At 31.1% G+C, this 27,293-nt stretch overlaps 1 protein-coding gene across 2 annotated transcripts; it reads right to left on the bottom strand.

Annotated features, from left to right (window-relative positions):
• Nucleotides 1-180: 180 nt before the first annotated feature.
• LOC135127687 (adenylate cyclase type 2-like) lies at nucleotides 181-27,264 on the bottom strand. Of its 2 annotated transcripts, XM_064054241.1 has the most exons (18): nucleotides 27,133-27,264; nucleotides 26,550-26,714; nucleotides 19,143-19,286; nucleotides 18,729-19,085; nucleotides 18,528-18,677; nucleotides 18,353-18,471; nucleotides 18,153-18,297; nucleotides 17,962-18,101; nucleotides 9,202-9,351; nucleotides 8,538-9,155; nucleotides 8,303-8,470; nucleotides 7,986-8,232; nucleotides 7,780-7,932; nucleotides 1,498-1,641; nucleotides 1,226-1,445; nucleotides 1,006-1,169; nucleotides 720-945; nucleotides 181-667 (listed from the first exon to the last, which is right to left on the bottom strand). In XM_064054241.1, exons 2-18 carry the CDS (start codon nucleotides 26,673-26,675, stop codon nucleotides 393-395), a joined length of 3,546 nt encoding a protein of 1,181 aa, XP_063910311.1. In that variant the 5' UTR covers nucleotides 26,676-26,714; nucleotides 27,133-27,264; the 3' UTR covers nucleotides 181-392. The 2 variants fall into 2 exon arrangements, with proteins under 2 accessions (XP_063910311.1, XP_063910312.1); XM_064054242.1 differs by lacking the exon at nucleotides 27,133-27,264 and having other exon boundaries at nucleotides 26,550-26,819.
• Nucleotides 27,265-27,293: the final 29 nt, after the last annotated feature.

Raw genomic sequence — 27,293 nt, 5'->3', positions numbered from 1 at the left:
AAAGGGGGTTTTCAGGACATTACCAATTTGGGGTTATTTTACAATGACGATGATGAAACGACTTTCGCAATATGGTAATTAATATTGATAAATATAATAATAATGTACAGCGGAAATACGGAAAAATAAAATATTGAATACAATTTAATTTTTCTTCAATTTAAAAAATAAATACTGGAATAATTTATAATTAAATAACTAAATCTATATTTGAATTTGAATATCCACAACACGTACATACAAATATTTTTAAAAAGCGTTTTACAAGTGGAGTATTTATTTTAATCTTCGCGATTTCTTCAGATCATCTCTTCTGCAACTTTCTTCAATCTTACTGAAAAACGTGAGACATGTTTCTCAACAAGAAGACAACATTTCTTCATAATTCCCCCCTACAACTTGATCAAGTTAAAATCTTCATCCAAAGCCACAAAATACGTAGGAACAGGACCATCCTTTTCCCTCCCTTTGACTTTAATCTTATCCCTATACACACACTTGTAGCCATAACTCTGAATTATTTCAGCAGTGGGTTCCAGCACCTGGATGCGATCAACCACCCCTAGAGTGTCCATTCGAGAAGCCATATTTACAGGGTCACCCCACACATCGTACAGGGGTTTTTTTGAGCCCACGACCCCGGCAGCCACGAAACCGTGAGATATCCCTAAAAGGCAGTTTAGTCAGAATTGATCGCAACTTAAATCCAAAACACTAACCGATTCGCAGTTTTATATCCTGCATTAGTTCCGCGTTGATTTGCTTCAGTTTTTGCATGAGACAGACCGCGAGTTTGAGTAGGGAAATGACGACGTGGTCTGAGCGGTCTCTGCGGATGTTTTCGGTGTCACCGAGACCCGGGGCTAGCCCACAGGCGGCCATGTAAGTCCACTTGGCAATTTTTATTTTTTCGATGGGTCTTCCGTACTTATTATTCACTAAAACCTACCACAACCAAAAAAAAAAAAAACGTGTTTTGAAATTACAACACACACAAATAATTACCATGTCGAACTCGCTGATAATGGCACTCATTATTTTCAAAAACCCACTGCCCATTTCCTCCACCGAGAAGTTCGTTATTGAGGCAAACATCACCGATGCGTTGGGGTAAGTTTCGTGGTACACTTCATCGGAGGACTGTCTTTTCACGTTTAAATACAGTTCGGCTGTAGAAAAAAATGTGTAAGTATGTAGTCCGACCCCAGTCGCTTTATTCCCTTACCGACATGTATGGGAAGGATATTTTCGAGCAACACCGTGTTTACTTTGTGTATAATGTTGGCTTGTTCTTCCTTCTCGACGAGATTTTTGTACCACAAGTGGTCGATTCGGTTCATGTATTCCGTCTGACGGTCCACGAGGTGGAGGATGAGCGTCATGAAAAGCACACCCATGACGTGGGAAGCTTCGGGGCGTAAAGCGTAATTGTAAGTCTGACTTTCCTAAAAAATGTTTATGGTTATTATGATCAAAATTGTCTTTTTTTCTACTTACTTCATAAAAGGTGACGCTATAATTTAGAATGCAAAATGAGTATACTGCTGCGATTAATAGTGCGTACAGGAGTTTTAACCACATGTACATTCGAAGAAAGAGGAAACTCATTATTATGGCCAGGGCGAATGTTTCTGTCATGTGCTAAAATGTTAAAAGAGATATTGAAGTTAGAAAGAAATTGGTATACATTTATTTAGACAGAACTTCGTGTAACATTTATTTTTTAAAAAAGTCGTCTAATAATTCTCAAAACATTCTGGGATGTATATTTTCGACATATTCTGTGTGAAATTCGAAATTTTTTTAAATTTGTAAAAATTGCGATATTTCAATGGGCGATTCTGGAAAAACGGTTAGAGTAAAATTCGAAAATTTCGTCCAAAAATCCGTTTTGAGTTTTTACCTAGACGTCAAGATTTTTGGAAAACAAAAAATCAACAGCATTTTCCAAATTATAGATACTGGAAGCATGTTAAATCGTTTGTAAATATTCTAAAGATTTTAGCTATTCTAAAAATTCTGAGATTCTACAGACTAAAGTTTCTAGACTTCTAGAGAGTCTAAAGTTTCTAGAGATTCTGCAGATACTAAAGACGCCGGAGATACTAAAGATTCTAGCGATTCTAAAGATTCCAGAGATTGCTATAATTCCGAAGTTTTAAAGTCTGGAAGCTCCAATAATTCTAGAGATTTTTAAGAATTTAAAGATTTAACAGATTCTAAAGATTCTAGAAAATTTAAAAGTTCTAAAAATCCTGCAGACGTCCTAGAGATTTTAAAGATTTTAAAGATGCAAAAAATTGGAAAGATTTAGAGATTATAAAGATTCCGAAGAGGCCAAAAACTCTGGAGATACTAAAGATTCTCCAGATTCTAGAGATTGTACAGATGCTAGAGATGTTGAAGATTTCAGAGCATTTAGAAATTTTAGATACTAAAGACTCTTGAGATACTAAAGATTGTAGAGATTCTAAAGATTTTAGAGATTTCAAAGTGATTCTAGAAATTCTGAAGATCCTAGAGATTCTGGAGATGCTAAAACTCTAGAGATCGTAAAGATTCTACAGATTATCAAAAAGTCCGAGAGTTTAGAAATTCTACAGATTTTAAATATTCTAGCGATCTAAAAGATCTGAAGATTCTAGAGATCTATAGAATCCAAAGATTCTAGAGATTCTGGAGATGCTAAAAACTCTGGAGATTCTAAAGACTCTAGAGATTTTAAAAATTCTACAGATTCTAAAGATGCCAGAGATTATAGAGATTCTAGAGATTCCAGAGAATTTAGAAATTCTAGGGATTCTAAAGATTCTGGAGATACTAAAGATTCCAAAGATTGCTATAAATAATTTCGAAGTTTTAAAGTCTGGAAGCTCCAACAATTCAAGAGATTTTTAAGAATCTAGTGATTTTAGAAATTCTACAGAATTTAAAGACTTAAAAGAGGATTCTAAAGATTCTGCAGCTGCTAAAAATTCTAGAAATGCTAAAGATTTCAAAGTTTGCAAAGAAAAGTTTCAGAGTAGAGCGCTTCCAACACTTCTAGAGATTCTAGAGATGTAAAGATTCTAAAAACTCTAAAGGTTCTAGAGATTTTAAAGATCTTGGAGATGCAAAAAATTGGACAGATTCTAGAGATTATAAAGATTCTGGAGAGGCCAAAAACTCTGGAGATACTAAAGATCCTAGTGATTCTAGAAAATGTAGAGATGCTAGAGATTCTAGTGATTCTAAAGATTCCAGAGTATTTAGGGATTTTAGAGATTCTTAAGATTCTGGAGATATTAAAGATTGCAGAGATTTTAAATATTCTAGAGATTTTAGAATCTATAAAGATTCTAGAAATGCTAAAATCTCTGGAGATACTAAAGACTCTAGAGATTCTAAAAATTCTACAATCTCTAAAGATGGCAGAGAATATAGAGATTCTAAAGATTCCGGAGAATTTAGAAATTCTAGAGATTCTAAAGATTCCAAAGATTGCTATAAATAATTCCTAAGTTTTAAAGTCTGGAAGCTCCAACAATTCAAGAGATTTTTAAAAATCTAGTGATTTTAGAAATTCTACAGAATTTAAACACTTAACAGAGGATTCTTAAGATTCTGGCGATACTCAAGATTCACGAGATTTTAAATATTCTAGAGATTCTAAATATTCTAGCGATCTAAAAACTCTGAAGATCTTAGAGATTTTAGAAACTATAAAAATTCTAGAAATGCTAAAATCTCTGGAGATACTAAAGACTCTACAGATTCTAAAGATGCCAGGAATTACAGAGATTCTAAACATTCCAGAGAATTTTTACAGATTCTAGAGACTCTAAAGATTCTAGAGATACTAAAGATTGTAGAAATTCTAAAGATTCCAGAGATTAGTAAGATTCCGAAGTTTTAAACTCTGGAAGCTCAAACAATTCTAGAGATTTTTAAGGATTTAGAGATTTTAGAAATTCTACAGATTTTAAAGGTTGTGAAGATGCTAAAAATTTTAGAGATGATAAAGATTCTAGAGATTCTAAAAATTCCTAACTTCTCGATTTCTCGAGCCTCTGGTTTTTCGATTTCTCTATGTCTCAGTTTTTTTTTTAATTTTTCGATGTTTCGATTTTTGGATTTTTCGGTTTTTCGATTTTTGACTTTTGGGATTTTCAATTTTTCGTTTTTCCAATTTTCCGATGTTTCGAGTTTTCAGTGATCCGATTTTTACATTTTAGATTTCTATTTTTTGATTGTTTGATATATATTTGGATTTCTAGATTTTTCAATTTTGCGATATTTGTACAATGTTTTAAATTTTTAATTTTTAGGTTTCTAGATTTTTTGATCTTTCAGTTCTTCAGTATTACTATTTTTTCCAATTTTTTAATTTCTCAACTTGAATATTTTGGAATTTTTCAATATTTAGATTCTTCGACTTTTCGATTTTTTGATTTCTCAATTTTCCAATTTTTTCATTTCTCAATTTTTTATATAGTTCTTTCAGATTTGGGATTTTTCAATATTTCGATTTTTCAACTTTTCGATTTTTGGACTCCTGGATTTTTTGATTTCTCGATTTTTTTACTTGTCGGCTTTTCAATTTTTCGTTAAACTTAAATTTTTCAATTTTTCGACTATTTTATTGCTTCGATTTCTCAATTTTCCGAATTTTTAAATTTTCGATTTTCCAATTTTTCTTTAAAATTTTTCTATTTTTCAATTTTTCCGTCACTCGATTCCTCGAATTCAGATGTTTCGATGGATGAATTTCTCCATTTATTAATTTTTCAATTATAAACTTTTTTTTCTCGATGTCTCAGTTTTTTATTTTTCGATGTTTCGATTTTTGGATTCCTCGGTTTTTCGTTTTTGACTTTTCGGCTTTTTTATTTTTCGATTTTAAAATTTTTCGATGTTTCGAGCTCTGAGGCTTCGATTTCTGGATTTGTGGATTTTTCAGTTTTTTGATTTTTAAATTTTAGATTTTTATTTTTTGATATTTGGATTTTTGGATTTTTCAATTTTGCGATATTTTAATTGTTCAATGTTTCAAATGTTAGATTTTTAGATTTCTGGATTTTTTGATTTTTCGGTTCTTCAGTATCTCTATTTTTCAATTTTTCTAATTTTGACGTTGCTAAATTTTCAGTTTTCCGATTTCTCAATTGATCTATTTTTGATTTTCCCATTTCTCGATTTCTCAAAGTTTAGATTTTTCGGTCATTCAATTCTCCAATTTTTAATTTCTCAACTTTTGGATATTTCTTTCAATTTTGTGATTTTTCAACATTTCGATTCTTCGACTTTTCGATTTTTCGACTTCCAGATTTTTTGATTTTTCGATTTTTTATTTTTTGGATTTTCAGTTTTTCGTTTTTTAAACTTTAGATTTTTCAATTTTTCGACTGTTTTATATTTCGGTTTCTCAATTTTTCAACTTTTCTGAATTTTTAAATTTTCGATTTTTTGATTTATCAGTGTTTCCATTTTTAACTTTTCGATTTTTCGATTTTGGTCCATCTATATTTCGAAACATCGAAAAATTAGAAAATCGAAAAATTAAAAAATAAATTGGAAAATCGAAAATTTAAAAATTCCGAAAATTGAAAAATGAAATATAGAAGAACTGAAAACTGAAGAAATCGAAAAACCTAAAATTTTAAACATTCAAAACTTAAAATATCGAAAAGTTGAAAGTTACAAAAACGAAAAATTGAAAATCCAAAAAGTAAAAAGTCGAGAAATCGGAAAATCGAAAAGTCGAAATCCTAAAAAATCCCCAAAGTAAAACATCGAAAAATTGAAAAACTGAAAAACTGAAAAATCGAGACTTTGGCAAGTTGAGAAATGGGAAAACAAAAAAATAGATTAATTGAGAATCGGAAAACTGAAAATTCAGAAACGTCAGAATTTGAAAAATAAAAAAATATTGAACAACTGAATCGTCTAAAAATCTAAAATTGAAAACATTGAAAAATTAAAATATCATCAAATTGAAAAATGGGGAAATTCAAACATCAAAAAATCAAAAAAATAAAAATTCGAAAACTACAATTTAAAAATCGGAAAACTGAAGAACCAAGAAATCAAGAAATCGAAACTTGAAAATTAAAAAAATTGGAAAATTGAAAAATCGGATAATTCAAAAATCGAAACATCGAAAAATTCAAAAACTGAGACATCAAAAAGTACAGAAATCGAGGAGTCAAAAAGTTGAGAAGTCGAAAAATCAAAAAATTGAGACCGTATGGAAAATAAAAAACCACCAAAATAGTAACTAAAAATATGTAAAAATATCAACACAAAATAGAACACAACGGGATTTTTCAATATTTTGATTTTTCAACTTTCCGATTTTTGGACTTCTGGATTTTTTGATTTCTCGATTTTTTACTTGTCGGCTTATCAATTTTTCGTTAAACTTTAGATTTTTCAATTTTTCGACTGTTTTATTTCTTCGAGTTCTCAATTTTTTAACTTTCGATGTTTCAATTTTTCAATTTTCCGAATTTTTAAATTTTCGATTTTCCAATTTTCCTTCTTTAAAACTTTTCGATTTTTCTATTTTAGATTTTTATTTTTTGATGTTTGGTTTTCCGGATTTTTCTATTTTGCGATATTTTAATTGTTCAATGTTTCAAATTTTAGGTTTTTGGATGTCTGGATTTTTGGTTTTTCGGTTCTTCAGTATCTCTATTTTTCAATTTTTCAAATTTTGACGTTGCTAAATTTTCAGTTTTCCGATTTCTCAATTAATCTATTTTTGGTTTTCCCATTTCTCGATTTCTCAAAGTTTCGATTTTTCAATTCGATTTTTTATTTCTTGGATTTTCAGTTTTTCGATTTTTGAACTTTAGATTTTTCAATTTTTCGGCTGTTTTATATTTCGGTTTCTCAAGTTTTCAACTTCTGGATTTTCCGATTTCTCGAGTTTTCAGTTTTTCTATAACTTAATTTTTCAATTTTCTGAATTTTTAAATTTTCGATTTTTCAATTTTTTGAAATCTCGATTCATCGATGTTTTGATTGTTCAAATCTATCGATTTATCAATTTTTCCATTTTTAACTTCTCGATTTTGGTCTGTCTATATTTCGGAACACCGAAAAATTAAAAAAAAAACCCTGGAAAATCGAAAATTTAAAAATTCCGAAAATTGAAAAATGAAATATAGAAGAACTGAAAACTCAAGAAATCGAAAAACCTAAAATTTTAAACATTCAAAACTTAAAATATCGAAAATTTGAATAATTGATTAAAAAACGAAAAATTGAAAATCCAAAAAGTAAAAAGTCGAGAAATCGGAAAATCGAAAAGTCGAAATCCTAAAAAATCCCAAAAGTGAAACATCGAAAAATGGAAAAACTGAAGAACTGAAAAATCGAGACTTTGGCAAGTCGAGAAATGGGAAAATAAAAATATAATATTAAATGAGAAATTAGAAAACTGAAAATTAAGAATCGTCAGAATTTGAAAAATTAAAATATCGTAAAATTGAAAAATTGGATAATTCAAAAATCGAAAAATCGAAACATGGAAAAATTCAAAAACTAAGACAAATAACAACCAAAATTGTGATTAAAAACATGTAAAAATCAATAGAAAATAGAATACAATGCTTCTAAAACAAAAATCCACAAGAAAATGTATTCCTTTAAATTTCGAAAATTTTGTTGAAACTGGTATTGGCGCACACGATGTAAATTTTTTTCTTAAAAACGGAGGACCTGCTTTTTCAGATTCTAGAAGCTATGATCATCGAGAAAATATGTAAATTGCAATAAAAACAATAAAAACCTTACCCATGGTATAACACAATGTACATGATCTTCAGGACTCAAATTATCCCCCGTCGCCAACCCTAAGAAACTATGTTTAGTAGCGGCAGAAAAATTAAGATTTGTATGAAACATAGTGTCGTTTAGATCGGCAAGCTCAAAAGTATAGCAATCCAACTAAAATAGAAAATACATATATTATTAAACACTTAGAAAACTCGATTGCTTACCCACTCCGACAGCACGCATAGACAAAAAAGCACATACACAACTGTGTAAATCACAACTCGCATCACACAATTATTCGTAATGAATTTAGAAGCGTTATACAAGAGACTTATAATTTTGTTGGTGGGGAGGTCATTCTCAAATTTGGCTATGTATTTAGTCCACATGTAGTGGGTCCAAGTAAGAGGAAGACCAACGAAAATTATTAGACCGAGTGTTACGTAAAAGGGCCATTGGGGGTAACTCCACCTTAATAGAAAAAAAAAACGTAGAATAAATTTCAACTTATTAAAAAAAAAAAAATTATAATCAAACTTACTTTGACAACGTCAAATTTTCCAAAACATAAACCAAAAGAAGAATTAGGATTTCGCTTAGAAGGTAATATTTAAATAAAGGATCCGGGGTTTTAATAAAATCCATTTCGCCCTTCCAGTTCTTGAAGACAAGTAGTAGTGGGTACATTTCGGTAGCTCTAAACCACTGCCTGTTGTATTTAGAGAAAATCGTGTCAGTATTAACCCAATCCGCGAATTTAAATCACTCGCACTTACTCAAATTTCGACAACAACATATTTTCTATAGTCTCCTCCAACTCCCTATTCGTCTCCTCCAACCTCTGCTTATACCTCTTGATGTTGTTGTTCATAAACGCCGTCCTCCTCTTCCTGTCGTTCCCCGTCAAGCGCCTGTCCGTGGAAATCCTCACGTTCCCGCTAACCCTTCTCTGGAACACCCCCATCCCGGGATTCCCACTGATCCTCCTCTCGTTCGAATTGGGAAACGTATGTCGCTTCCCCACCGTAAAGTCCTTCCTTTTCTCATTCTCCACGCTAATATCACAGTCTTGCTGGGCTTGGTAGTTACTAATCAACGAAAAACTCCTCGTGCTCGGTGATTGGCTCACACTGGCTCTCAAATCGTTGGGCGCTGTGTTGATCCTCTTGATGTAGATCGTGGGTCTGCGCTGGTTTTCGTTGTTGTTTTGGTCGGGTTCGTCCTGCTTGACGTGGTTCTCGACTATCCCCGGGACTCCGCCGTTTGCGCTGGGTTCGGTTTTTGGAAGGGGTTCGATCAAGTAGGTGCGTTCGCCGTTGACGATTTTCGTTGACGGGACCATGGTGTAGGATTTGTGGAGGAGTTGTTTGGTGGCTTTAGTTATGTGTACCATTCTGGAAAAGGGGGTTAGAGGGGTTTGGTGCGGGGAGATGGACTTACCCTGCGATTCCTTCGGTTTCCATTTTGTTGGCGATGTCGACGTCTTTGGACCAGATGTCGTATTGCCATTTGATGGTGCCGATGATTCCCGAGCTGATTTTGCCGCTGTGGATGCCGATGCGCATGTTTATGTTGACGTTTTTGCGGCGTCTGAAATATATTTTTTCTGACGTATTAAGTTTTTGAGCAAGAAAATCTGACTAAAAAGTAACAAAAAAGTCGAAAAAAGGTCAAAAAGCGGCAAGAAAAACAAAAAATGCGATCAAAAAGAAAAGCCGAAAAAAGACAAAGGAAGCGATCAAAAGAGACACGGCAGAAAACAAATTACATACAGGGAAAAAAAATAACAACAAAAAGGAGACAAAAAAAGGTCACAGAAAATACGCCAAAAAAAAGGGATTTTAAAAAACTTGTAAAACTCAAAAAATAGGAAGCGACAAAAAACAAATGGAAATAAAAAAAGGTGTGCCAAAAAAAAAGGCAAAGTAGGGCCCGATAAAGACGACAAAAAAGCAACAAAATGAAAAGGAAAAGACTATTAGAAGTGAAAAATAAGCTACAAAAAAAGAACCAGCAACAACAAACACGACACCAAAAACTTAAAAAAACAAAAGTGAGTAGACAAAAGAAATAGGAATAAAAGTGACAAAAAACAAAAAAAAACAACAAAAAAGACGAAAAAGCAACTAAAAAGATACAAAGAAAATAACAAAAAACCAAGACCACAAAAAACGGGACCAAAAACAACAAAAAAAAAGGAAAAACAATCCGATCAAACGAAAAAGGGAGTCAAAAAAGCGCCAAAAAACAAGTCCCTAAAAATACGACTAAAAAAAACAACAAAAAAAAAACGACAATAAAGAAACGAAAAGAAGATGAAATAAAATGTAACAAATAATGGCCACAAAATTGGCAGTCAAAAAAAACAAGGCCACAAAAAATGACAGCAAAAGGGTAACAGGAAAGACTAAAATCTTCAAAGCGTCAAAATCTTGAAATTACTTTTGAGGATTTGGTGATTCGAGAATTTCAGGATTTGGTGATTTGAGATTTCAGAACTTGGAAATTTGAAGATTTTCAAGATTTGATGATTTGAGAATTTTGAGGATTTCAAGATTTAATGATTTGGTGATTTGAGGATTTGATGATTTAAGATTTCAGGATTTCGTGATCTGAGGGTTTTGAGGATTTGAAGATTTCGAGGACTTGAAAATTTTGAGGATTTAAGGATTTTGAGGATTTGGTGATGGGAATTAGTGAGGATTTGATGATTTTGTGATTTGGGGATTTTGAGGATTTGGTAATTTGAGATTTCAGGATTTGGCGACTTAAGAATTTTGAGTATTTGGTGATTTGAGATTTCAGAACTTGGTGATTTCAAGATTTTGAAGATTTGATGATTTGAGAATTTTGGGAATTTCAAAATATGATGATTTGGTGCTTTGAGGATTTTGAGGATTTGATGATTTGAGGATTTTGAGAATTTACTGATTTGAGGATTTGATATTTCAGGATCTCGTGATTTGAGGATTTGGGGATTGTAAGGGTTTGACGATTTCGAGAATTTGGTGACGAGGATTTTGAGAATTTGATGATTTTGTGATTTGAAGATTTTAAGGATTTGGTGATTTGAGATTATAGGATTTGGTGATTTTCAAAATTTTGAGTATTTGGTGATTTGAGAATTTTAGTATTTGGTGATTTGAGATTTGAGAATGTGGTGGTATGATGATTTTGGAGATTTGAGGATTTTGAGGATTTCGTGATGAGCATTTTGAGGATTTGGTGATGAGGACTTTGTGAATTGAGGATTTTGAGGTTTTGAGATTTCACGATTTATTGATTTGAGAATTTTGAGCATTTGGTGATTTGCGATTTCAGGATTTGGTGATTTGAAGATTTTGAGGATTTGATGATTTGGTGATTTCAAAATTTTGAAGATTTCAAGATTTGTTGATTTGGGGATTTTGAGGATTTTGAGGATTTGATGATTTAAAGATTTTGGGAATTTGGTGATTTGAGAATTTCTGGGTTTGGTGATTTAAGGATTTGGGGATTTTAAGGATTTGAGAACTTGGTAATTTGAGAATTTTGGGGATTTCGTAATTTGAAGATTTTCAAGATTTGATGAATTGAAGATTTTGGGGATTTTAATTAATATTCTGAAGATTTGAGGATTTGGTGACTTGAGGATTTTGGAGATTTGAGGATTTGGTGATTTGCGATATTAGGATTTGGTGATTTGAGATTTCAGGATTTGGTGATTTGGTCATTTGAGGATTTGGTGATTTGAGAATTTTGAGGATTTTGCGATTGAGAATTTCAGGATTTGGTGATTTAAGAATTTTGGGGATCTGAGGACTTAATGATTTGAGAATTCAGGATTTGGTGATTTGAGGATTTTGAAGATTTCAGGATTTTGAGGATTTGGTGTTTTGAAGATGTTGAGGATTTGAGGATTTTGAGGAATTGATTATTTTGTGATTTAAGGATTTTGAAGATTTGGTGATTTGAGATTTCAGGATTTGGTGATTTGGTGACTGGGGATTGAGTGATTTGAAAATTTCAGGATGTGGTGACTTGAGGATTTAAGGATTTCAGGATTTGGTGATTTGAGGATTTGAAGTTTTGTACAATTTGAAGATTTGAGTATTTTGTGATTTGAAGAATTTTGAGGGTTTGAAGGATTTAGGATTTCGTGATTTGAGGATTTGATTTGAAAATTCTAATGTCATGAAGATTTGACGATTTGGTGACTTATAAGAATAAGAATAAGAATAAGAATAAGAATAAGTTTATTGCACAACTAGAGCAGCGTACAAAAAGTTAGAATGCAGGCTAACCCTGATACTAAAACGATTCTAACTCATACCTACACAACACACATTAAACATACAATATACAATTAGAATACGTAAATAAGTAAAATAAATAAAACAACCTTACAAACATAGTCAAACTTAAAATCGACGAACATTAACATTTATGTCGTGACTATTTAAAATATCAGACTTAATTCTCTTTTTGATACAAGAACTGGATGCATTTAAATATATCAAAAAATTATTGTTAATATGTGATGCTAAGTAGGAGAAAGACGACTGAAACTTTGCAGTTCTGTGAACAGGAATCTCGAGTCGTTGATCAACATGTCTTAAGTCTCTTATATTTATTTCATTTCTTTTAATCATTTTAACAAAAAGATATTCAGGAACATGAGTTTCTAGAATCTTTTTAATGAAATTTACGTAATGTAAGAAACGCTGTTCATTTAGCTTAAGTTCTTTTAAAAGTTTTATATATGGTGAAATATGTTGAAATCTCGGTACGTTAATAATAAATCGCACACAACTATTTTGAATTTTTTGTAGTTTGATTTTGTCATACTCCGACAGACACGGACCATAGACTTGAGTACAATAATTTAAGTTAGACAATACTATTGATTTAACTAAAATGAGTTTAGTGTCCTGATCTAAAGATTGTCTGAGAGGAGCAAGCTGCTTTAGTTTAAAATAACTTGAACGGCATAATGCAGAAACATGTTGTGAAAAATTCAGACATGAATCAAGGATTACACCTAAATTTTTAACAACACTTTCACAGGGAATTTGTTGTTCGTTAATGACTAAATTAAGATGAATGTTTGCCGTTAAAGTAGAGGAACCGAATATTATGTTTTTACATTTTTTAGTGTTTAAATAAAAAGAATTGCAAGCAGTCCAATGAAAAATTTCTGCCAAATCTTCATTAATCTTAATCGGAGCTGTTGTATCTTGAGGATGAAAGCTTAAATACATTTGAATATCATCAGCGTACAAGTGCATGGTACAGTATTTAGGCACAAACTGAATATCGGATATAAATACTGAAAACAAGAGAGGACCTAAAATCGATCCCTGTGGAACTCCTCTTTTAATGTCACGAGTGGCAGAAGTGTCTTGACCTGTGACAGAGTTTATGCGACAAACCTGTTTTCTATTGTGCAAATAATTATTAAACCATTTTAAGGTAGAATTAGTTACACCGTAATAAGATAATTTTTCCAACAAGCAATTAATATCGATGGAATCAAAAGCTTTAGACAGATCTAATAAAGTTAATGCAGTAACGTTTCCCCTATCCATATTACGCAAAATATCATCAACAATAGACACTAGGGCTGTAGCTGTACTGTAGCCTTGACGAAAACCAGACTGAGTCATTGGTAGGATATTTATATTTGAAAAGTACTCTTTAAGTTGTTTATACATGAGCGATTCCGAAATTAATAACATAATTGGTTGTATACTTATCGGTCGTAAGTCATTTAATTCATTAACCTTAGATTGCTTGGGAATGGGTGTCACACATGATGTTTTCCATAGACTTGGTACAATACCGTTTTCAAAGCAGATGTTAATTATATGTGTCAAAGGTGCGCATACGAAAGGTAGCGAGAGTTGTAACATCTTAGCTGATATACCATCATGACCTGTCAAAGAGGGTTTTAACTTGAGAACTACATCCCTTACAGTTTCCTGATCTACAGGCGAATATTCAAATTTGTGGTTTTCAGAAACATTTGCACGATGAAGATATTCACGAAAAGAAAATGAAGCAGAAGTTTTTGGCACAGAGTCAACAAAAAAATTATTTATAACATTAACATCCGAAAATTCAGGTGGAATAGAATTTTTAAGCTGTTTGGTATTAATAACATCCCAGTTTCTCAAATTTGCCCAAAAGAGCTTAGGATTTTTCGTGCAATTCTTCCTAAAATTGAACACTAAAAAATGTCGTTTCTCTTGCTTAAGAACAAAATTATAGTAGTTCCTAATCTGACAATAGTATTTTCTAGCTACAATTGATCGAGACTGACAAAAACGACTCCACGCTCTTTGTTTTAATTTTTTTAAGCGTCTTAAATTAGGTGTAAACCAGGGTCGATACCTTTTATGAGATTTTTTATTAAAAACTGTTAAAGGAGCATGAATATCAAATAAGTTTAAAAGGCAGCAATTAAAATAGTTGACTTTATCATCGATATTTTTGATCACATAAATGCAGTTCCAGTCAATGTTTTTAGCATCATCATAGAATGTTGCTAAATCGAAATGTTTGTAAGTTCTAATAATTTTAACATGTGACTGAGAATTATCTGAAAAACAAATTAGACAATTAACACGGTGATGATCTGAAGGAAGAAAATCAGAAACCCAAGAGCTAATAACATTCATGTTACTGTTAGTTATAATTAGGTCAAGTAAGGATTCACAACCGTCAGTGACTCTAGTGGGTTCGTTAATTAATTGAATACAATCTAACTCATATAAAAGATCCTTAACATAACTACTTGCAGAGTCAACAGTAAGCATATCTATATTGAAATCTCCCAACAGAATAAAATTAGAAAAATTATTTAACAACAAAAAAGTGATTACATCATAAAGTATTATCATATTGGCGTACGAATAACTGGGGGGTCTATAGAACTCACCTACCACTAGACATTGACTACCTACTTTAATTTTAACCAGGATAAAATTAATATCTCCATATTTACTAGTATTATTATCAAATTCTAAAATTTCGTAGTGATAATTAGATTTAACGTATAAAGCGACACCACCACCAAGAGAATTACGGTCACTCCTAGCTATATTGTACCCGGAAACAACAAAGTGAGCATCCGGAATATTAGCTCTGCACCAGGTTTCACTTACACCGATAACGAAGTAATCATTTTCACATACAAAGTCCTTAAATTCATGCATCTTATTACACAATGATCTTGCATTAATGTGACAAACTGACATTTCCCTAGACCTAGAAGGACAATCTTGTGCTACGAAATTTGCGGGGGAAGCAACCGTTTGCGAAAAAACTTATTAATGGTTACACCGTTAGGCCAAAACTCCGAGTTCATAACTGTTTCGGTCAGAGAGGCAGGAATTGTAATTTTAATTTTTTTATGGATTTTGGGGTTTGAGGATTTGGCGATTTGAGACTTCAGGATTGGGTGATTTGGTCATTTGAGGATTTGGTGACTTGAGAATTTCAGAATTTGGTGATTTGAAAAATTTGAGAATTTAAGGATTTTGAAGATTTGGTGATGTGAGATTTTAGGATTTGGTAATTTGATGGCTGAGGATTTGATGATTTTGTGATTTGATAATTTTGTGTATTTGGTGATTTGACATATCAAAACTTGGTGATTTGAAGATTTTGAGGATTTGAATAATTGGTGATTTCAGAATTTTGAGGATTTCAAGATTACGGGATTTGAGGATTTGAGTATTTGGTGATTTCAGGAGTTTTGAGGATTTGAAAGTTTCAAGATTTCGTGATTTGAGGATTTGATTTGAAGATTTTGAGGATTTTAATGTCATGAAGAGGATTTGAGGATTTGGTGACATGGATTTTGGGGATTTGAGGATTTGGTGATTTGATAATTTTGATTGAGGATTTCAAAATATGATGATTTAGTGATTTGAAGATTTTGAGGATTTAGGATTTTGATAATTTGCTGATTTGATGATTTTGTGATTTGAAGATTTTGAGGACTTGGTGATTTGAGATTTCAAGATTTGGTGATTTGAGAATTTTGAGAATTTAAGGATTTTGTGATTCAAAAATTTCAGGGTTTGGTGATTTGAGGATTTTGAGGATTTGCTGATTTGATATTTCAGGATCTGGTGATTTTGGGGATTTGGGATTTTGGGGATTTGATGATTTTGTGATTTGAGGGTTTTGACGATTTGAGATTACAGGATTTGGTGATTTGATAATTTTGAGTATTTGGAGATTTGAGATTTCAGAACTTGGTGATTTGAAGATTTTGAGGATTTGATGAATTGGTGATTTCAGAATTTTGAGGATTTCAAGATTTCAAGATTTGATGATTTGAGGATTTTATGATTTGAGAATTTGCTGATTTGAGGATTTGCTGATTTGAGATTTCAGAATTTGGTGATTTGGTCATTTGAGGATTTAATGATTTAAGAATTCAGAATTTGAGGATTTTGAGGATTTGATGATTTGAGGATTTTGAAGATTTCAAGATTTTGAAGATTTGGTGTTTTGAAGATGTTGAGTATTTGAGGATTTTGAGGAATTGATGATTTTGTGATTTAAGGATTATGAAGATTTGGTGACTTGAGAATTTCAGAACTTGGTGATTTGAAGATTTTGGGGATTTAAGGATTTTGAAGATTTGGTGATTTGAGATTTCAGGATTTGATGACTTGGGGATTTGAGGCTTTTGGGCAATTGAGGATTTCAGGATTTGGTGATTTGAGGATTTGAAGTTTTGACAATTGAAGTTTTGAGTATTTGGTGATTTGAGGAATTTTGAGGATTTGAAGGTTTCAAGATTTCGTGATTTGAGGATTTGATTTGAAAATTTGGAAGATTTTAATGTCATGAAGAGGATTTGGTGACTTATGGATTTTGGTGATTTGATAATTTTGAGTATTTGGTGATTTGAGATTTCAGAACTTGGTGATCTGAGGATTTTAAGGATTTGATGAATTGGTGATTTCAGAATTTTGAGGATTTCAAGATTTGATGATTAGAGGATTTTGAGAATTTGCTGATTTGAGTTTTCAGGGTTTCGTGATTTGAGGATTTTGGCATTTGAGAATTTAGAGGATTTGATGATGAGAATTTGGTGATTTCAGATTTCAGGATTTGGTGATTTGAGAATTTTGAGGATTTGGTGATTTGAGATTTCAGGATTTGATTGATGATAATTTGAAGATTTTGAAGATTTGCTGATTTGGGAATTTTGAGGATTTCAAGATTTGATGATTTGGTGAGTTAAGGATTTTAAGATTTGATGATTTGAAGATTTTGGGAATTTGGTGATTTCAAAATTTCAGGATTTGGTGATTTGAGGATTTTAAGGATTTGAGGATTTGGTGATTTGAGAATTTTGAGGATTTGGTATTTTAAAGATTTCGAGGATTTGATGATTTGAAAATTCTGAAAATTTGGTGATTTGAGGATTTTTCGAAGATTTGAAGAATTGAGTTTATTTCCTGTTGCTCTTTTGGTGGCATTTTTGTGGCCTTGTTTTTTGTCATTTTTTTACTTCTATTTTTGTGTCTTTTTTCTTGCCTTTTAATTCGTTATGGCACCGTTTTTTGCAACAAAAAAGTGACATAAAACAGCAAAAAAGGACAAAAAGGGGCAGAAAAAATGAGTAAAAAACTACAAAAAAAAAAACACAAAGGTCACAAAAAGCGACTTTAGTGACGACAAGTAAAGCATCAGAAAGACGACAAAAGGAAACAAAAAGGAGGAGAACAAACAAAAAACGACAAAAAAAAGCGACAAAAGACCCGCCGAAAAAAGGAGAAAAATAAATTAACATAAGAAAACCCAACAAAAAAAAAGAGAAACAAAAATAACCAAAAATACCACAATAAAATACGGAATATTATCAAAAAAGCAACAAAAAAAGAAAAAATGAGCCACAAACAGTGCGACAAAGCAAAAAACATAAAAAAGACGACAAAAAAATGGAGTGGCCAGACTACCATGACAAAAAAGACAATAAAAAATCAATACAAATAACGATAACAAAAAAGGACATCAAAAATTATGCACAAAACAACGACAAAAAAGCGCAAAACACAATAAAAAAGAGAAACGCAAGAAAAAACATTCATTAATATTTAATGTATTTAAATAAAGAGCGCTTTAAATCGAATATTTCACACAACAATAATACGTAACAAATTACAACAACACAGTTCCTTTTGGACAAACTCTTACCTTATATCGGCGATAATCGTAATCATTTTGAGCCCCAGATCCACACAGGCGTCTGCGTGGTGAGGCGCAGGATCCGGGGGCAACCCTGCCACACAGTAATAACAATCCCCCAGAAATTTGATCCTCAAAACGTTCCCTTGCTGAAAAACACTGAAAGTATTAAAGTTTTCTTTGTTTCAGGTTAATCTCACCGCAGACGCGTCATCGAACCGACCAAACATCTCATTCAAAATATCCAGAAGATCTATAACATTGAGCTGAGTGGTCATCGCCGTATAATTAACAATATCAGCAAAGAGAATAGTGACATTTGGATGCTCCTCAACGTAGAGATCCCTGAAAACGAGACAATACAGAGAGGTGAATTTTTGTAGTGGAAACCTATACATACTCGAAGGGTTTTTCCTTAGGCATGGAGCTACCTTTCGAATAGTGCGAGATGTACTCCATCATAGTCTGGCGCACTTTCACTATGATGTGTTGTGGGATAATACTGGACATGAGATTATTCTACAAAAAAAAAATAAATAATCCCGATCTCAGACGAACACTTACCCAAAACCTACTTCTTGTTCTTCTTCAAATTTGAGCTGGTGCGTCGATTCCACGCACGATCTCCGATCAAGAAAACTCCTCCTAATCACGATTTCGTTCATATACCGAAAATACATCCCCAGACAATTAATAGCGAGCAGGAAAACCGCGTCGGAGCCAATCTTAAAGCACAAACGTCAAAAATGTATCAAAAAAAATACAGTCGGGCTTACTCTGGCATAAAGCGTGTCCACATTTTCGTACGTGACGAGTATCAACATCACCAAATGGAAAACAGAAATAAAAAGACCTACAACCAAAGCAACAATGTCGTTGTGGATGTTCAAAAAAATGTAGTTCGAAATGATCAAGTAAGGGGTGTAGGCTGGTCTTAAATTTTTCTGGTTTCTGTTATAAAAGGGGATGAAAGCGTTCATGAAAAAAGTGACCACGAAGGTGGTCCCTGCGAGTATTCTTAGGAGTTTGGGGTGAGCTTTGACGTAGATGTCGGTCACGATTAGGAGGAGGATTGAAAAGAGGATGATTATGCCGTAGAGGATGAGATCCGGCATAACGTGGATTTTGTCGTCCTACAATAATTAAAAAAAAAATTACAATTATTTTGTGTGTTAATTACAAGAACTTACGTCGTCTACAACGCCCAAAAGCACGATGAAATGACTCGTTACGAGTATGATTTGGAGAGACAAAAACTGGGAAAAATATCCATGGCTTATTCTCTGGATATATCTATTGAAAAGTTTGTGTAATTCTAGACTTTCGAATTGGTCCTGGAAAAAATGAATCGAGAGTGAATCAGAGGCTTAACTAATGACACTATAATGGGAGATAAATAAATAATTAAATTCCACTAGTTAATTATGAAAGTATTTTAAACGGCATTATTTCAAAATGTTTACAGGTGTGACAACATGATTCTTTATCACTCAAGATTAGTGATTTTACGTTTACGTCATTTCTGCTTGATAAGATCAATGACGCAATTGATAACACAATTGACGTGATGTCATTCAGAAACAGTCAAAGGAAAAATCCGTAACTGTGATTTGTGCTTCTGATTATTACAAAGCACATTTTTTCACTAATTTTCACTTAATTGGAACATGTAGTGTGAAGTGCTTTCAAGTAGTTTCTGGAATAAAATTGACTAAATTCTCCTACAAAATTTAATTCACGTGAAATTGAATCACATAAAAGACAGATTTGAATTTAGTTTTAACGTGCACAAGTTGCGTAAATTTATACTTTGTCCTTGCACTGTCGGTACGTTTTAATTGGACCTCTTAGTGATTATGTTGATAACGTGCATGCGTTTTGGATGCAGTTGTCATTGGCCACAATGTTCTGGAGCACGATAAAGTCTTAAATTAATTGCTAAGTGTGCTAGAAATTAAGCATCATTGAGATTAATCCAGATTATGGATTAATTTTACGACCGATAAGAAATTATAAATCTCCTATTGTGAAGTAAATATTCTAGGTATTAATAAACTTATTCTTGAATGGATACTTTCATGTTTCCTCAACGTTTCATGACAAAAAACGGGTCTCAAACAATATTTGTTGATCACACTGTATTTATTATCTATTCACAATCTTTTCGACGCAATTTTTTCTTGTACTAGGACAATTTTTTGCATTTTCTGTTGAAATTACTGAGTAACTATTAATGTTTGTGATTTTTTTTATCAGGTTGACAAGATATATTTAAAAATTTATGGTGGCATACTTCTGTGGTAGAGTATACAGTGATTAGCAAGTACTATTTCAGTTGGTATCAATGAATTTTGTTGAAATTGCTGGACCTTTCACTTCTTTGCTTCCTGTTGGTAGTACTTTTTAAATAAGAATGTGAATTTTTCTTGCGTTTATGTTGGCATAACGGAAGTAATTATGACAGATATGTCAACCGTGACATGCGATAAATTTAGGTTATCTGGTGGATACACTTTGCAAATTAAAAATGTCAGTAATCTATCAATCTTGGTTGCTGACAAGCGGAAATTATGAAAAAACATCGTGATACCAATTTTAACTAAAAATCCAGGATTGCCAACAGACTCAGTCATTTCTGATCATACTGTATCATTCATTCACCTTTTAGGTGCATGAAAATCTAGTGTAGTCGGTACAAAATAATCAAAATTCCCCAGTTTTTCTTGTTAGGTTATGTTAATCGAAAAATCGAAAATTGAAAAATTGAAATTAAAAGAATTGAAAATTGGACTATCGAAAAATTGCAATGACGAAAATTGAAAAATTGAGAAATGAAAAAGCGAAAAGTAAAAAGTTGAAAATGGTAAAACTGAAAATTCGAGAAGCGAAAAAGTAAAAAATTAAGTTTAAAAATTGAAGAAAGCAACAAGTGAAAAATCGAAAATTCCAAAAATAAAAAAAAACGAAATGTATAAAAATTGAAAATTCGAGCTTCGAAAATCGAAAAAATCGAGAAGTAAAAAAATTGAAAAATCGGAAAACTTAATGGAAAAATTAAAAGTCGAAAAGTGAAAAAATTAACAAATCTAAAAACTGAGAACGTAAAAATCGAAAACTCAAAAATTCCAAAATTCGAAAATTTGAATAATCGAGAAACCGAAAAGGAAACATTGAAAATTCGAAAATCTAAAAATCGAAAAATAAAATTCTGACAGAAAAAACGAAATTAAAAAAATTCGAGTATCGAAAAACCGAAAAATGGAACCAAGGAAATATTGATGTATTGAAACATAGAGAAACCGAAACATTAAAAGATCGACAAATCGAGAAGGCGAAATATCAAAAAATTGAAAAATACAGAAATGGAAAAATTTCCATATCTGAAGTATTGTAAAGTTGCGGAATCGAAAAACTTGAAAGACTGACAAAAAATCGAAAATCGAGGTTTCAAATGAATGAAAAAACCAAGAAAAATAGAATAACCGAAAATTTTAAAATCGAAAAGTCGAAAAACGGAACAATTGAAAAAATTGAAATAAAAAAAATCGAGAAAGCGAAAAATAAAAACTGAAGAATGCAAAAAGTGAAAAATCGAAAATTCGAAAAAATAAAGAAAAAACGAAAAGTATAAAAATTGAAAAATCGAAAAACTGAAGAATGGAAAAATTCAAAATCGAAAAGTGAACAAATTAATCGAAAACTCAATAAATCCAAAATCCGAAAATTTGAAAAATCGAGAAATCGAAAAGGAAACAAATTGAAAATTCGAATATCAAAAAATCGGAATTAGATAATTAAAACATGTAACGAAAAAACGAAAATTCGAGAAATCGGAAAACCGAAAACTCGAAAAATTAAAAGATCGAGAAATCGAGAAGGTGATATATCCACAAACTGAAAATTTTAAGAATAAAATATCGAAAAATTGAGAAATATAGAAATCGAAAAATTTCCACATAAAGTTGCGGAATCGAAAAACTTGAAAAACTGAAAAAAAAATCGAAAATCGAGATTTCACAAGAATGAAAAAACCAGTAAAAATAGAATAACCGAAAATTTTAAAATGGAAAAGTCGGAAGACGGAAAAACTGAGAAACTGAAATTAAAAAAATTGAAAATTACAATATCGAAAAATCGCAAAAACGAAAAAGTAAAAAATTGAAAATTCTAAAAAATCGAAAAATGTGAAAATTGAAAAATCGAGCTTCGAAAATCTGAAACTCGAGAAATCAAAAAAGTCGAGATGTAAAAAAATTGAAAAATCGAAAAACTGAAGAATGGAAAAATTCAAAATCGAAAAGTGAACAAATCAATCGAAAACTCAAAAAATCCAAAATCCGAAAATTTGAAAAAGCGAGAAACCGAAAAGGAAACATTGAAAATTCGAATATCAAAAATTCGGAAATTAGATAATTAAAATAGGTAACGAAAAAACGAAAATTCGAGAAATCGGAAAACCGGAAATTCGAAAATTTAAAAATCGGAAAGCTGAAAAATCAAAAATACGAAAATGGAGACTTCGAAAAATTGAACAATCCAAAAATCGAAATATAGAAAAAACGAAATATTGAAAGCCGAAAACAAAATTCTGACATCGAAAAATGAAATTAAAAGAACGAGAAATCCAGAAAGTGAAATGTCTACAAGCTGAAAATTTTAAGATCAAAATATCGAAAAATTGAAAAATACAGAAATGGAAAAATTTCCACATTTGAAGTGTTGTAAAGTTGCCGAATCGAAAAACTTGCAAGACTGAAAAAAATTCGAAAATCGAGATTTCAAAAGAATGAAAAAACCAGTAAAAATAGAAAAAACAAAAATTTTAAAACCGAAAAGTCGAAAAACGGAACAATTGAAAAAATTGAAATTAAAAAAATCGCAAAGACGAAAATTGAAAAATCGCGAAAGCGAAAAATCAAAAATTCTAAAAAATCCAAAAGAAAAACGAAAAATATAAAAATTGAAAAATCGAGCTCTGAAAATCGAAAACTCTAGAAATCAAAAAACTGAAGAATGGAAAAATTGAAAATCAAGAGTGAAAAAATTAAAAAGTCTAAATACTGGAGAATGGAAACACCTAAACCTCAAAAAATCCAAAATTCGAAAATTTGAAAAATCCGAAAGAAAATAAATTGAAAATTCGAACATCCAAAAATCGGAAAACCGAAAATTCGAAAATCTAAAAATCGGAAAACTGAAAAATCAACAACGAAAATCAAGACTTCGAAAAATTGAAAAATCCAAGAATCGAAAAATACAAAAAACGAAATATCGAAAGACGAAAAATAAAATTCTGATATCGAAAAATCGAAATTCAAAAAATTCAAGTATCGAAAAATCTAAAAATGGAAACATCGAATTATTGATAAATTGAAACATTGAAAAACCGAAACATCAAAAGATCGAGAAATCCAGAAATTAAAAATAGAGAAGGCGAAATGTCTACAAACTATAAATTCTAAAATTAAAATAGACAGAAATTGAAAAATACAGAAATGGAAAATTTTCCATATTTGGAGTGTTGTAAAGTATCGGAATCGAAAAACTTGAAAAATTGAAAAAAAAATCGAAATAGAGATTTCAAAAGAATAAAAAGAAAAATGGAATAATCGAAAATTTAAAAATCGAAAAGTCGAAAAACGGAAAAATTGAGAAATTGAAATTAAAAGAATTGAAAATTGGAATATCGAAAAATTCCAGTGACGAAGATTGAAAAATGAGAAAGCGAAAAGTAAAAAGTTGAAAATGGAAAAACTGAAAATTCGAGAATGTGAAAAATTAAAAAATCAAGTCTGGGTAAAAACTGAAAAAGGCAAAGAGTGAAAAAATGAAATGTATAAAAATTGAAAAACCGAGTCTCGAAAATCGAGAGCTCGAGAAATAAAAAAAATCGAGAAGTAGAAAAATTGAAAAATCGAAAAACTGAAGAATGGAAAAACTGAAACTCGAAAAGTGAAAAAATTAAAAACTCTAAATACTGAAGAATGTAAAAATCGAAAACTCAAAAAATCCATAATTCGAATATCGAAAAATCGAAAATTCTATCGTTCAAATAGGTATCGAAAACACGAAAATATCGAAAAGACAAATATCCAGAAATTGAAAAATACTCGATAATCGAGATTTCAAAAAAATAAAAAACCAAAAAAAAAATAGAATAACCGAAAATTTTAAAATCGAAAAGTCAAAAAACGGAAAAATTGAGAAACTGAAATTAAAAAAAATTTAAATTAGTGTATCGAAAAATTGGAAGTTCGAAAAATCGCAAAGAGGAAAATCGAAAAATCGAGGAAGCGAAAAATAAAAAAAATAAGTCTAAAATCTGAAAAATGCAAAAAATGAAAAATCGAAAATTCCTAAAATCAAAAAAACGAAATTTAAAAAAATTGAACAATCAAAAAACTGAAAATCGAAAAGTGAAAAAATTAAAAGGTGTAAATACTGAAGAATGTAAAATTGGAAAACTCAAAAAATCAAAAATTCGAAAAATCGAGAAATCGAAAAGGAAACAAATTGAAAATTTGAATATCAAAAAATCGGAAATTAGATAATTTTAAAATCGAAAAGTCGAAAAACTGAAAAATTGAGAAGCTGAAATTAAAAAAATCGCAAACACGAAAATTGAAACATTGAGAAAGTGAAAAATAAAAAAATTAAGTCTAAAAACTGAAGCATACAAAAAGTGAAAAATCGAAAATTCTAAGAAATCAAAAAAAGGAAAAGTATAAAAATTGAAAAATGGAGCTTCGAAAATCGAAATATCGAGAAATCAAAAAAATTTGATAAATCGAGAAATCGAAAATGAAACAAATTGACAATTTGAATATCGAAAAATCGTAAATTCGATTATTCAAATAGGTATCGAAAAAACGAAAATTCGAGAAGTCGGAAAACCGAAAATTCGAAAATCAAAAAATCATTTAAATGTTGTCAAGTTGCGGAATCGAAAACTTGAAAAATTGAAAAAAGAGAACCGAAAATCGAGATTTCAAAAGAGTAAAATAACCAAGAAAAATAGAATTACCGAAAATTTTAAAATCGAAAAGTCGAAAAACGGAAAAATTGAGAAACTGAAATTAAAAAAAATTAAAATTAGAGTATTGAAAAATTGCAAAGAGGAAAATTGAAAAATCGAGAAATCAAAAAGGAAACAAATTGACAATTTGAATATCGAAAAATCGTAAAACCGAAAATTCGAAAATGAAAAAATCATTTAAATGTTGTCAAGTTGCAGAATCGAAAAATTTGAAAAATTGAAAAAGTTGAAAGACTGAAAAAAAAATCGAAAATCGACATTTCAAAAGAGAAAAAAAAAAAACAAGAAAAATAGAATTACCGAAAATTTTAAAATCGAAAAGTCGAAAAACGGAAAAATTGAGCAACTGAAATTGAAAAAAAATTAAAATTAGAGTAGCAAAAAATTGGAAGTTCGAAAAATCGCAAAGAGGAAAATTGAAAAATCGAAGAAGCGAAAAATAAAAAAAATAAGTCTAAAAACTGAAGAATGAAGAAAATTCCTAAAATCAAAAAAACGAAAAGTATAAAAATTGAAAAAACGTGTTTCGAAAATCGAAAACTCGGGAAATCAAAAATATCGAGAAGTAAAAAATTGAAAAATTGAAAAACTGAAGAATGTAAAAATCGAAAACTCAAAAAATCCAAAATCCGAAAATTTGAAAAATCGAGAAATCAATGAGGAAATGAATTGAAAATGCGAATATCGAAAAATCGATCATTCGAAAATCTAGTAATCGGAAAACTGATAAATCAAAAATACGAAAATCAAGACTTCGAAAGATTGAAAAATCCAAAAATCGAAATATAGAAAAAAACGAAAAAATGTAAACATGGAAATATTGAAAAATTGAAACATGAGAAACCGAAACATCAAAAATCTACACACTGCAAATTCTAAAATTAATATATCGAAAAATTGAAAAATACAGAAATGGAAAAATTCTCACATTTCAAGCAATCTATTATCTACCGATGATCAAAGATCTACTCTGTTATCAACTCTGCAAGCGTTTCCATACGTTTGCAAAACATAGACAAGGTTTTTGGTGCAGCAAAAATAATCTGTTAATCAACAAATTTAAATGTTTTGTGAGGACACTTACAAAGAAGATAAAACCAATTAAGACGATTTGAACATCCCACTTAGAGCAAAATAATTCCATGTTCAACATTGTCCTGTAAATGTTTTTTTTGCCCGTTGGATCCAGAACGCCGCATCGAGAGTTTTCTAGGCCCGCCCGGTAAGCCGCGTCGACAGCACGATGACTCACCCATCAGTGCCGTGCGTACGTCTAGAAAACTCTCGACGACCATAGGCGTCGCACCGGGGCGGCGTAAGGGTGTATTTCGTAACATTTGTAATAATATAAGTAATACTAATATAGAGACTTAGCCAGTATACATAAGGGGACAATTTCGCAACATCGATACTTGGCGATATACAGCCCTCTTATCAAAATTGACATCTAACAAGAATTCAGGAATTCCCGGTATGCGTGGCAAAATTATTTTTTATTTTCCAAAAAAGAAAAAACAGAAAATACGTGAATTTTGTTATAAATTTACAAAAATCCACTTACCTTTAAATACGAAAGTCTCCACCTTCTTTCATTGTTAGATTCCTGATACAGAATTTCAGCAGCAGTGGACTTACGTTTCACCTCTGGAAATTCTTCGCTAATCGGACTATCCATATCCATATCCATATTTTACAACAAAATTCCAGAACTTACTTTCTATAACAACTAAAACCAATTCGGTCAGAATTTGCCTCACTGACTCATCTTTTATTATATTTTGCACTTATTCGCTCCAAATACAAATTTTACACCGCCAATAAATTTAGAGACTAGCGAATGTATTTATTATTGCAAATAATCTCGACTGGAAACAGATAAGATAATATGTTACCGTTTTAACTCGAAAACGCTTATTTTAAGACGTTCCGTTTTGCAATAGCGATACCCAGAATTGAGATTAAGGCAATAGTTTTTACGAAAAAATGCATCAAAGGTAAAAAAAAACCGCGGTTTTAGTTCGCGTTTGATAACTGGATAACAATAAACAAATTACGGCCGAATTTAAAAAGTGGGTTTTCGTGTTAATCCCTCGTGAGGCTATATAATAAATAATAACCCGACAACCGTTCTTTAATCCACTCACTTGTACTTCAAATTCTCCTCTATACACCAAAGTCTCGCGAAAACCGCAGCTATTCACCATTTTTTTTTACGTTGCCAACTAGATCACGTTCACCTCTAAATCCACCACTCAGAAAAGTACATTTTCGCATTCCGTATCAACGATTTTTCAACGATTATACA

Source organism: Zophobas morio, unplaced genomic scaffold (assembly GCF_036711695.1).
Source record: "Zophobas morio isolate AGI-343-1 ecotype UQ-CSIRO unplaced genomic scaffold, CSIRO_AGI_Zmor_V1 ptg000012l, whole genome shotgun sequence".
Lineage (NCBI taxonomy): Eukaryota > Metazoa > Arthropoda > Insecta > Coleoptera > Tenebrionidae > Zophobas > Zophobas morio.
This window is presented reverse-complemented; position numbering and strand designations above follow the sequence as displayed.

Bases quoted from the DNA above. Each gene is read 5' to 3' on its own strand.
- LOC135127687 (XM_064054241.1), bottom strand. From the start codon at position 26,675: ATGGATATGGATATGGATAGTCCGATTAGCGAAGAATTTCCAGAGGTG. The intron at 9,156-9,201 runs GTAAGTCCATCT...CCCCTTTTCCAG, and splicing joins GAAACCGAAGGAATCGCAGG to AATGGTACACATAACTAAAG. The intron at 1,170-1,225 runs GTAAGGGAATAA...TTTTTTCTACAG, and splicing joins TATCCTTCCCATACATGTCG to CCGAACTGTATTTAAACGTG.